This window comes from Oncorhynchus tshawytscha, linkage group LG04 (genome assembly GCF_018296145.1).
Source record: "Oncorhynchus tshawytscha isolate Ot180627B linkage group LG04, Otsh_v2.0, whole genome shotgun sequence".
Taxonomy (NCBI): domain Eukaryota; kingdom Metazoa; phylum Chordata; class Actinopteri; order Salmoniformes; family Salmonidae; genus Oncorhynchus; species Oncorhynchus tshawytscha.
The window spans coordinates 14,740,191-14,753,115 of NC_056432.1; the positions used below are offsets into that span (position 1 = coordinate 14,740,191).

At 40.8% G+C, this 12,925-nt stretch overlaps 1 protein-coding gene across 1 annotated transcript; it reads left to right on the top strand.

Moving 5' to 3' along the window:
* The first annotated feature begins 9,330 nt into the window (after nucleotides 1-9,330).
* gig2p (grass carp reovirus (GCRV)-induced gene 2p) lies at nucleotides 9,331-12,649 on the top strand. Its single transcript, XM_024415818.2, has 3 exons — nucleotides 9,331-9,438; nucleotides 9,832-9,884; nucleotides 11,583-12,649. The coding sequence occupies exons 1-3, from the start codon at nucleotides 9,346-9,348 to the stop codon at nucleotides 12,262-12,264; spliced, it is 828 nt and encodes a 275-aa protein (XP_024271586.1). The 5' UTR covers nucleotides 9,331-9,345; the 3' UTR covers nucleotides 12,265-12,649.
* Nucleotides 12,650-12,925: the final 276 nt, after the last annotated feature.

Sequence of the window (12,925 nt, forward strand, 5' to 3'; positions counted from 1 at the left end):
ATGTGTAAGAGAGAGCGAGAGAAGCAATAGGCCAGAACCAGGAATTGACTCCTCTACATAGAACAAGAGAGGTGATAAGAGGTGATAAAGTTAATCAAACTGGCATACTGTCATGCTCAATATTCCCTGAGTTTATCTGCAAGGGCGCAGCCATGTGATATGGAGTGAGTGCAGCTTGACACATTTGAATGGTTCAACAAGTGATTGTTAATGTAAATGGATAGTCGTGAGGCATGACGATCTCTAGAAATAGCCTACATGAGGTGGGATAGGCCTATCTGCTGTTCTTGTAAACAAATACAACTTAGAGTGAGTACCAGGTAAACAACAATGTAAGATCAGTGGGGTGAGAAAAGAAGTTATCATAAATATACGTTATGACAGAGAAATATCATTGTATTATGTCAGAGAGCACAACAAATCCGCTTGCACTGTTGTCGGTTGAGGGATGACCACTGCAAAGAAGTGACACCACATGTCGGAAGAACATTTGAGAAATATATGTATTTCAAATAGATGAATAATGACTGTTTATTGCAATATAGCCATTATGACACACATTTCCTAAAAAATCTTAAAATGTAAAAAGTATCCTTAAACCTCTCATCGCTGCTCTCCACAAAGTGCTTCATAACCAGCACAGTGGGAAAGCTAGGTGATGACACAATACATTTAGCTAAAGCACTGTTTGTGTTGTTAAAAGTGCTTGACAATATCAATCAAATAACCATAGAGCTATACAGCACACACCAAGGGGATCTGAAAAGAAGCTGCTAGTGTGAGTTCATTCAAGGTAGAGCTTTACATCAATGTTCAAAAGGTGCCTTGTGGTCATAAAGATTTATGTGAACAATTCAATGAATTTGCATATCCCTAGTGGAGTGTTTTCCCCCGCATTGCTGATTATTATCTCATGCATGGTGAAAACACATTTGGGTTATTCATATGAACTGTGTACTTATTTAGGCAACTATAATTGCCTTGCTTGTCTAACATTCTAATCTGTCTAAACCATGGATGGGCAACTTTGATGGGGGTGAGGGCCACAAAAAATATGAACTCATTATGATTGTCCCTAGCCTTTTTGGGGCCTTAAGCAGAATTCTTCTCTTTCTTTAAAGTGGACAGAAATATTTTTAGTGTTAGCTATTTTCCTGCATTTCTACACATTTTGCCTCAGGGCGTAGAAATAATGTTTCCGTTATAAGCTAGATTCATGCAATTCTACACATTATCCATGGGGAGGAGAGAAAATGTTGAAATTGTATAACTCATTTCATGCAATTCTACACATTTTGCCATAGGGTGGAGAGAAATGTAAGCCATTTTTAACATGATATCTGAGTGAGAGTGACTATCAAAATCAATTCGACTGTGATTACTACATGTTTAGACAGCTGGCTAGATTTAGCAATCTAAAAAATGTTAGCTGACATGGGCTAATTGTTGACTCCATGAAACTTTCTGCATGGTTGCCAGAGATAGTCAGGCCAGGGGCCTCATTTATAACCATTGTGTAAATGTAACACTAACGCCCAGACACACCTACAGTGTCATAGAGCTAAATGGTATGCAGCATCATCTGGATGTGTTCAACATCCACCTTATCCTACCATTTCTGTCAAGCCGTCTACGCACACAGTTTTGTTGCATACGTTCGATAAATCCAATGTATGCAACACACACACAACGCCCTGCAACTGCCTCTGCAACACAATGCTGCAAGGCAAACGCAGCGCTCCATTGGAAATGAATGTACCAAATTGCAATAACACTGTTGGTGTGATGCCTCGATCACACAGACAGTTTACATTTTGGTACACTAGAAGTACATTCATTTCCATTGGATTTATCGAACGTAGTGTTGCTTGAAAACTGGAGCACGGATGTTTTGGGGCCTATTTTGTGCATATGCAACGTTTATACTGTATATGGGCCCCAGGTGGGAGTGCACTGTATTGTAATGGTAAAGACAGCTGTCTTTCCTGTCTCATTCCAGCACTCTCAGGTGTGTTGCCAGCATTGCCAAGCTGTCTGGTGATGTGAGCGCCAGGGCACAGCAGATCATCAGTCTCCAACAGGAGGTGTCAGAGGTCAAGTCAGGCCTGGGAGAGAGATTGGGAGAGATGGACACCAAGGTGAGAGACTGAACAACCGGACGGCTTGTAGGTCACACTCAACCTGACCAAGCACATCACAAGAAGATGCATGAAGGTATCTCCCTTTCATTTTATCTTCCTTTACTGAAGGAATCAACGTTTTCTCTCACTGAATACATGCAGTATATTATAGGGATGAGGACTGCAGTAAAAACAGACTTTTTGTGCTGGACAAACAGTGAAAGGGGATTTTAGCCTAATCCACCACTTGGGAGCCAGGCCCAGCCAGTCAGAAGGAGTTTTTCCCCACAAAAGGGCTTTATTACAGACAGAAATTCTCTAAAACGATGCTGGAGGTGGGTTATGGAGAAATTAATATAAAATTTTCTGGCAACAGCTCTGGTGGACATTCCTGCAGTCAGCATGCCAATTGCACGCTCCCTCAAAACTTGAGACATCTGTGGCATTGTGTTGTGTGACAAAACTGCACATTTTAGAGTGGCCTTTTATTATAAAATGCATCTGAGTAATGATCATGCTGTTTAATCAGCTTCTTGATATCACACCTGTCAGGGGGATGGATTATCTTGACAAAAGATAAAATGCTCACAAACCATGATGTAAAGAAATTTGTGCACAAAAATTGAGAGAAATAAGCTTTTTTGTAATAAGCTTTTTTTGGGAAAATTAAGTAGTGATGTAGTCAGTGACGAACTCTTTTGGCACAGAGCAATTACATCATTGGAACCAGACACTAGTCACTGTTTTGTCTAGGTTCAGGTTTTCCAGACTAGTCCCTGCATGCCCTACTCTCTGCGGAAAATCACTGGTATTGCGACACATTAACTCTAGAGGAGTGGTCCAGAGCGGCCATAAAAATGATTGAAAACTGGAGGAAAGTGGGTCGCCAACAGCAAAGGCAAGAGAACAAAACCACAACAACACTGACTCAAAAAATGCATGAGGTCACAGGTGACTTGACACATTATGCCATTCTAATCATGCACACATGCAGGTCACTATACAGAGCACACAGCACAAACAACATGTACAGGTCATGCAGGGGCCGGGTTTGAAGTCGCAGTTGTCTGTCTGGACTCTAATTTGCCTCACAAGTGTTGCTGAATATGTTTTCATCCTTTGTGTTTGTGTGTGTTTGTGTGTGTATGGAGCAGGCCCAGGGCCAGAGAAACAGCTGACCTGCACAGCCACATCACAGCTGCTGGAGGCCCAGCAGGCCTTGTCTAGTGCTCTTACAGTAACTCCTCTTAACACACACAACACGGACACTAACCTTTACAATCCTTTAGAGAAACAACTGAGTCATACTGTTTATCGGCAGATGAAGGTAACATCCTCTGGCTCCACAGTGTGAGTGGGACTCCTTTGTTTTGTATGAGCTTTGTCTGAAGGTTATTTAATTTAATGCCTCTGTGGTTTCTGTCTGTCTCAGCAGCAGCTGAAACTCAGTGAGAGGGACTGAGCTATTCTGATAGATGCCCTACTCAAGACTGTATATCCCGATGAAGACAGCTTGGCGGTCGAAACGTTGGTAATTAAATTGTTGCATCTGAGCTCCTAGAGTGTGCGGCTCTCTTTTATTTTCAAGTTTTCTACTCCGCTAGCCAACACCTCGTCTTAATAGGTGTGCGTTTCTTTTTCTTCTACACTACTCAAGACTGTAACCTAAACCATGAATGAATGGTACAGCTATAGTTCACAGATGAAGAATTACAAATAGTATAATGCTGTTTTCTACGCAACAGAATATAACAGTAATACACACTGTATTCCACCTAAAACATTGACCTGTTGGTAACTCCATCAAGGCACTAGGTCAAAGCCCCTACATCAAGGAGGCTTGGTCCAAGCAATAAAATATATTCAGTAGCTCTCTCCTTGGGAAATGGTAAATGTAAGCCATTATGAGTGAATAGGCAAGACCATTATTTTATGTTTATAGCCCTCTTGTTATTTTTACAATGGAATCACTAAGATCTTATCACTTTACCCCTACCCATATGTAAATATCTTTCCTTTATTTATCTCATACTACTGCACATTGACTCGGTACTGGTACCCCGTGTATATAGCCAAGTTATCGTTACTCTCTGTGTATTTATTGTACATAACTTGACTATCGTTATTCCTACCTTCTATTTTATTATTTTTGTTGGGAAGGGCCCGTAAGTATGCATTTCACCGTCAGTCAAATAAAGATATTTGATCAGGCCCAAGCAGGTAATCCATCTGTGTCTATTCCGCAATGGCCTGGCTCTGGTAACAGGTCATGAATGAGGCAGAGACTTAGAAAAATACTTCCAGGGTGAGGATCATTGGTAGCTTGAGCACGTCCTGTTGCACAGACCAGCCCCTTCAAACCACTCACTCACACACACGCACGCACACAGACAGACACAGATATATACAAACACACACACTCTAGAGGCTTCCTCATTGCCTCTTTGTCTAGAGGAAACACTCAATGAGAGTAATGAGGCATTCTGTATTTGAGAAGCTATGGGTTAAGACAGAACATTGCACCATTGAGGCATTCTGTATTTGAGAAGCTATGGGTTAAGACATAACATTGCACATTTGAGGCATTCTGTATTTGAGAAGCTATGGGTTAAGACAGAACATTGCACCATTGAGGCATTCTGTATTTGAGAAGCTATGGGTTAAGACATAACATTGTACCATTGAGGCATTCTGTATTTGAGAAGCTATGGGTTAAGTCGTAACATTGCACCATTGAGGCATTCTGTATTTGAGAAGCTATGGGTTAAGACATAACATTGCACCATTGAGGCAGCTATATTGAGTCATTGAGAATATTGTGCCACTACTCACAGAAAGCCTTTGTGTGAAGCTAACTCTGCATATCCAAGGTGACAGCTTTCACTGATCCCGTTTTTTGGGGGACTTTGCTCTGCAACCAACCTTTGGGTTTGTGTGAATGCGGAGGACAGGTGGCTGTCTCTCTCCTCTCCAGTGGACAAAGCCTGGCGAAGAATTTCTGTTGAGGAGGCAGTATCTGAGTGCAGCTGAATGTAGTCCTGGCATGCAGACCAATCAAAACAGTGTGTGTGAAAGGCTGTTACTGAGATGGTCACTGGAATAATGACCCAAGAGAGCCCACTTGGAGTGCCTCCTCCCATCCAAGTGCAGGGCCTGCTAGAAAAACACACTCATGAAATGCTGAAAATCCTTGACACCCAGAACCTTAATTAACAAATGAAGATGTAACAGGCCCTTCCATAGAGCCTTCAAGCATGGAGTTTTTGGAGGCTGATGGTAGGCTCTGGCAGACTTACCATGAGGCAGAAAAAGGCAACTGCCTCAGGCCTAACATCCAGTGGTGTGTATTCATGGATGACAAGGGAACCCAGGCTTCTCCAATTTGACCAATAAAAAAATAACAATGGTAAAATCATTTATCTTTCGTCTCTCTGTGTTTTCATAAGAATCTCACCGGAGAAATCATCAGAGAGAGGGAAACAGCACCCCTCTGTTTCACTATGTGTAGTCCATGTATCTGATGCTGTCTGGACCAAAAGAGTATGCGCCACCGTGGACATGTGCCACCGTGATATAAAATAAGGCAGATACAGCAAAAAGACAACAGTCACACAGGCAGAAAAATGTGGTATAGGGCAAACAATGCGATTATCACAACATAGGTTGTAATAGGGCTTATTTACTGGCTTGGCTCGGCTTCCCCAGTGATTTTATCCACACGCTGCTACTGCTCACATCATCAAGGGGCCTCATGAGCATAAACATTTAATAAATACATCTCTGCCTGATCTCCCGCCCATGCTCCCTCGATGCATATGAAATAAAAAAATAAATCCCCATCAAAATCCATCTGTTTAAGATAAAAAATATCTGGTGTTTTTTGTTGCATGTGCTGCGTCTCAAACCGCCGATGTCGGCCTTCCGCATCTCCGGTGGAAGGTGGCTGAGCTACTGCTGTGTTTGTCAGACCCGGAGACTCCTCGAGAATTGTTCTTCTCAGAAAAACATACACTACCGTTCAAAAATTTGGGGTCACCTAGAAATGTCCTTGTTTTTGAAAGAAAAACATATTTTTTTGTCCATTAAAATAACATCAAATTGATCAGAAATACAGTGCAGACATTCTTAATGTTGTAAATGACTATTGTAGCTGGAAAAGGCTGATATTTTAATGGAATATCTACATAGGCGTACAGTGGCCCATTATCAGCAACCGTCACTCCTGTGTTCCAATGGCACATTGTGTTAGCTAATCCAAGTTGATCATTTTAAAAGGATAATTGATCATTAGAAAACCCTTTTGCAATTATGTTAGCACAGCTGAAAACTTTTGTGCTGATTAAGGAGCAATAAAACTGGCCTTCTTTAGACTTGTTGAGTATCTGGAGCATCAGCATTTGTGGGTTCGATTACAGGCTCAAAATGTCCAGAAACAAAGAACTTTCTTCTGAAACTTGTCCGCCTATTCTTGTTCTTAGAAATGAAGGCTATTCCAAGTGAGAAAGAGACTTGAATATCTCGTACAACGCTCGTACAACGCTGTGTAATACTCCCTTCACAAAACAGTGCAAACTGGCCCTAACCAGAATAGAAAGAGGAGTGGGAGACCCCGGTGCACAACTGAGTAAGAGGACAAGTACGTTAGAGCGTCTCGTTTGAGAAACAGATGCCTCACAAGTCCTCAACTGGCAGCTTCATTGAACAGTACCCGCAAAACACCAGCCTCAACGTCAACAATGAAGTGGCGACTCCGGGATGCTGGCCTTCTAGTCAGAGTTCCTCTGTCCAGTGTCTGTGTTCTTTTGCCCATCTTAATCTTTTCTTTTTATTGGTTAGTCTGAGATATGGCTTTTTCTTTGCAACTCTGCCGAGAAGTCCAGCATCCCGGAGTCACCTCTTCACTGTTGATGTTGAGACTGGTGTTTTGCTATTTTAATGGACAAAAAAATAGCTTTTCTTTCAAAAGCAAGGACATTTCTAAGTCACCCCAAACTTTTGAACGGTAGTGTATGTATTGTCCGAACAGTTTGGAATACACACTAATATGACCCCTCTACAATTGTAAATGGGACTCGTCTAAAGGTAACCCAATACTGGTCTGGAAAATATATTTCAATGGTATACTGGTTGTGAATATTTGTTCCAATTCTTACATCTTTAAGATATAGGACATACACTTCTAAACATACTTACTTTTTATTACATTTTTGACTGTCTGTTTTACCATGTATGAATCTGTTAATCAATGGATTTCTATGGGCTAATAGCAGTAAGGACAAATTCAATATTTCATCAAATAATGATATATATTTTCTTAACTACAGGGGTCTTAAATGCAAAATCAAATAGCAAAATGGTCCTTGTATAACCATCTTAAAACAATTCCATATCTTAGCTTAGTAGAAACCCAGCCGTGGGTCAAAAGACTCTCGGGCAGGGATCCCCAACTGGCGGCCCACGGGTGGTTTTATTATGGCATGTCATACTCTTTTTTTGGCCAGACAGCATCAGATACATGAGCTACATATAGTAAGACAGAGGGGCGCTGTTTCGCTCGCTCGGATGCTTTCTCCAGTGAGTGTTTCAGCCACTTGCTAATTGAAGGAAAGTTGGCGGGTGCACAGTGCACTGTTCAGATGCTGGAATTATTTTGGATGAATGTACATTACAGTTAAAATACATTTCTTTACTATAAATCCCATAAAAAAGATTAACCTCTGCCTGGGTTTGGTCCTTATGCCAATTTCCTGATGCCGATTTCTAGCTCATCGCTCCATGGAGCTGGCACTTGCTCTACCCAGCTAGCACATAACATTCTGAAAACCATATATGTTTCTTAGAGCTTGGTGAGAGCGTGATTGTCTCATGGTTATTTTGCATACAATCTTCCTATAAAGTTTCCTACAGGTTTCCTCATGGTTCTATTTACAGTAATGTTCTCACATTGTTCAGAGAACATTAAGAAACAATGTACTTCTGTGGGAATTTCAGTAGTTCAGCATTATGTTTTCTACAGGTTTCCTCGTGGTTTTATTTAAAGCAATGTTCTCAAATTGTTCACGTTAAGAAACAACATTCTTCCGTGGGAATTCCATTACTTCAGAATAATATTTTCTGCAGGTTTCCTCATGGTTTTATTTGTCATGTTCTCAGCACATTAAGTAAACTTTCCAGAGAAAAACACAATAAAACATTTGCAACGTTCTAAGAATGTTATTTAAAAACATACATAATGTTCTCAGCTCAACAAAACTCCCTCTGTCCTCTATCTTGTTAACTGTGTTCAGGTGTGTTGGCCACACCCACTACTTGGCCACACATGATCTTAATGAGTGCTTGTTTCCTTTGAAATTGGGTCTGTTTGAATAGGCTAAAATGAACAGCTTTGTATGAGTAAAAAAAAACAAAGCCATCCTGGTGGACAGTGGACTAATTCCATGGATAGAGCGCAGAAGATCAATGGTTTGAATCTCATTGACGCCATGCCACAGTAAAAAAGGCATGTGTTTGCATGATTAATACCTAAGCAAATTAAATTCCATGTGTTCTATCTGTGCTTGGAGTTCAAAACAGTTAACCTAAGCTAGCAGAATTATTGAAACATGTTCTCAGAACGTTATTTAATTACCTTCATATAACCTATAATTTCTGTTCTCAGAACATTAATAAAACCAAAATAATTACTTTATGGGAACCATAGAAAAACATTTGCGAACCTAACTGCAACCTAAAAGGTATAGTTCCCGGAAAAGGTGAAATTTTCACTTCTATTCTCAGAATGTCTAAAAAACGTTCCGTTTTAACGGCCAGGAAACTTATGGCTTCATTCCTAGAACCAATGGGAAACAAAAAACCCAGCCATGAATCACACACCAGTCTCAGCTTTATACAGCTGTGAAGCTAGCTCTTCAGACCCTTCAATTCTTCACGCTGTCTTTGGAGGAGGGAAGGGGGAAGTAGGGGGGAGGACATGGCATAATTGACGAGGTTCTTAATGTTCTACACAGCAGCAGCCAGCATAGCCTGTAGGGAAGTCTATGAAGGCTGTATGTCATGTTGCAGGGACTGACTCTCCCCATCCAGAATATCTTTAGCGACTTTGTCAAGAGGTTTGGACCTTTTGGCATAACAGTTAAGTTACTGACTTGATAGTCGCTGGACCAGGGTGGTTAAAGTCACGGTTGGTGCTACCCCTTGAATTTGCTCCATTGGTGTCAGAAGTGGGATGGTGGGTGGAGCAAGCGGAGAGCTGTGTACATGTGAGGGACTTGGTATTGAGAAGCATGGAGACACGCTCTCCCAAAGGAAGGGGGTAATGGTAATGTAGCAACTTTAACCCAACATGTAACAACCTTATCAAGGCATAAATGGTTAAGGTGTTGGCTTGACAGTCGCTGGACCGGGTTTGTGTCAGGGCTACCCCTAAATTTGCTGTATTATACTCCAGCACCTTATTCACTATTTGATATAACCTTATATTAAGGTGAGGAGGAGAGGAAATAGTTTCACTATTGATATGCAGCCCAAAAGTGTCCTCCAAGTTGTTAGTTGCCGAGTTGAGCTTGCAACTGTTGCAATAATTAATTCTAGAGAAATTCTCTATGGGAATCATACGCATTACGAGTTCTAAGATATAGGCCCAATTATGTTTCGCTGTTTAGAACGTAGTGCTATTTCATTAGCTTAGGCTACTTTCAATTTTGTTATACAGAAAGCGAAAGTAGAATTGCTCAGATCGAACTTCGCCGACGCATTGCTGTACAGGTAAGAAAAACACTAATATACATGTAATACTAATTTGGAAACCTTTTTGATAGGACTTGGCTGAAACTAAACGAATATTTATTTTATTTCTGTCTGTTATGGTTATGCCATTGTCTGTGGTCCATACAGTTGCATGTTTAGCAGCTGTGTATAATGTATAAGACATAAATGAAATATGACTATAAATATGACATTCTAGCGTAATTTAAATGTAGTCTACAGTAGGCTATATCTGTTAGGGTCCACTGTAGGGATAGACAGGGATGATGAGATCAGGATGCAGTGGTGGAAAAAATACCCAATTGTCATACTTGAGTAAAAGTAAAGATACCTTACAGTTGCACTATGCGGAATTCTCTCCGCCATTTCCTGGTTGCTAAAACTCTAGTTTGCCTAATTTCAGTTTATGTGACAAAATAAGCTAGTATAGTGTAGATAATCATTGTACCATCCAAACCGCTGTGAAATATATTTTTCATAACCAAAAATATTGCTGTTTCAGCTGTTTGAAGCTGGTGTACAAAACCCGAAAGACAAAGACTCAAAAACGAAACTTAAGAACGGAAAGCATAGAAATAACAGAGCGACCACTTTAGACTTGTTTTCAATTAACATTATAGATCTATGACTCACATTTGTATGTGGTTGGTTGCCCAAAAAGTTACATATTGACACTAATAGAAAAGGACTCAAGTAAAAGTAAAAGTCACCCAGTGAAATACTACTTGATTAAATGTCTAAAAGTGTTTGGTTTTAAATATACTTAAGTATCAAAAGTAAAAGTAATTGCTCAAATATATCTAATTATCAAAAGTAAAAGTAAACATAGAAATAATTTCTCATTCTTTATATAAAAAAATCCAGACGGCACTATTTACTTGTTTTAAAAATGTATGGGTAGCCAGGGGCACACTCCAACACTCAGTCATAATTTACAAACAAAACATTTGTGTTTAGTGAGAGACAGATCAGAGGCAGTAGAGATGACTCGGACATTGTCTTGATAAGTGCGTGAATTGGACCATTTTCCCAGCCTGATAAGGAATCATTTGAAATGTAACAGTACTTTTGGTTGTCAGGAAAAATGTATGGGGTAAAAATAACATTATTTTCTTTAGGAATGTAGTGGAGTAAAAATAAATGTTGTCAAAAATGTAAATAGTAACATACAAATACCCCAAACAACTACTTAAGTAGTACTTTAAAGTATTTTTACTTAAAATTGCACTATGCAGAAATCACTCTGCCATTTCCTGGTTGCTGTAATAGTTCGCCTAATTTCAGTTTATGTGACAAAATAAGTTAGTATAGTTAAGAGAATCATTGTACCATCATATTTTTCAAAACCAAAAATATTATATTTTCAGCGGTTTGAAGGTTGTGTACTAAACTGAAAGTAAAAGATGCAAAAACAAAACTTAAGAATGGGAAGCATTGAAATAACGCACATAGAACAAACTTGCTTTCAAGTAGAATGATAGATCTATAACTCACGTTTCTGTGTGAATTTGGTCAGGTCGCCCAAAAAGTTACATATTGCCACTTTAAAGCACTTTACACCAATGCCAGGCAGTAGGCCTACACTTAGCAGCCAACTCAAATAATTTTAAACCGTTCTATTCATTTGAAGTTCTATTTGGCTCCCATATACACCCTGAAGAATATTTTGTTTTGACTATCCAATTAATTCCATTCTAGGATGTCGTTGACGTTCTTTGGCTGGGACGTGGTGTACGATGACAAATCCCTGGTGTTGGAACTGGGGGCAGAGCAGGAGCCTCAAAAGGGGGATTCTTACACTATGTACCATGGCACCAATCTCCAGACTGCTCGGCTCATCATCACCAATGGCTTCCGCCAGTCCCCTGATGGCATGTTGGGCCCCGGTGTGTACGTGAGCCGCAACCAGCAGAAGGCAGAGCGCTACCCGCTAAAATCCCCCCCCTCCAACCGTGTGGTGCTGCAGCTGCGTGTTAACGCTGGTCGTGTAAAACGCATCGACAAAGACAACCACCCTATGCAAAAGAGCTGGAACGCAGCAGGGTACGACACCGCATGGGTTCCCCCCAACTGTGGCATGCAATCCGTGCCCAGCGGCCTGGAGGAGGACTGTGTGTTTGACCCCCAGCGCATCGTGGTCACTAGTATCGCCAAGGCGCCCAACCCCACCATCCTGGCTGAGCTAAAGCAGTTGGTTTCACAGAAGCGGGCTGGGATTGGAAGGGGTGGAGACATGCAGGTTGCGGTGGCTGGGGGTGTGTGTACCCTGTGCAAGAGGAAAACCACACCAGATCGCACACATACGCTGCTCCCGTGCTGGGGCTGCGGACAGAACATCTGCACCCTAATGACCAAACACACCTGCTCTGCCAGTGCCTGACTCGGGGGGTAGGGTAGAAGACAAGGAGTAGCAGTGATGTGTCATGGTCTAGTAGTCTTCGGTGGTGTGTTATTGCATACATGTATCTCAGGGACATCATTTTTTTCTCCTGTAAAATATATGCTGTACATCAATCATGTGGCCAGAATGTATCTCCTGAACAAACCTTTTATCTCCACATGTAGGCTTATGTTGTATGTGGCTGTTTTGGTCAACAATGATGTGCCAGAGGGCATCAACGAAGACACATAGCATGTTCTTGTACAGTACCAGTCAAAAGTTTGGACACACCTACTCATTCCAGGGTTTTTTATTTTTTGCAGAGTAATAGTAAAGAGTGTTAAATCAAAATCTATTTTATGAGATTCTTTAAAGTAGCCACCCTTTGCACATTCTTGACATTCTCTTAACCAGCTTGATGAGGTAGTCACCTGGAATGCATTTCAATTAACAGGTGTGCCTTGTTAAAAGTTAATTTGTGGAATTTCTTTCCTTAATGCATTTGAGCCAATCAGTTGTGTACCACCCCTGTATACATAACATAGCCCCTATAAGTCCATACTCTGGCAAGAACAGCTCAAATAAGCAAAGAGAAACTACAGTCCATCATTTCTTTAAGACTTGGTCAGTCAATCCGGAAAATGTCAAGAACATTGAAAGT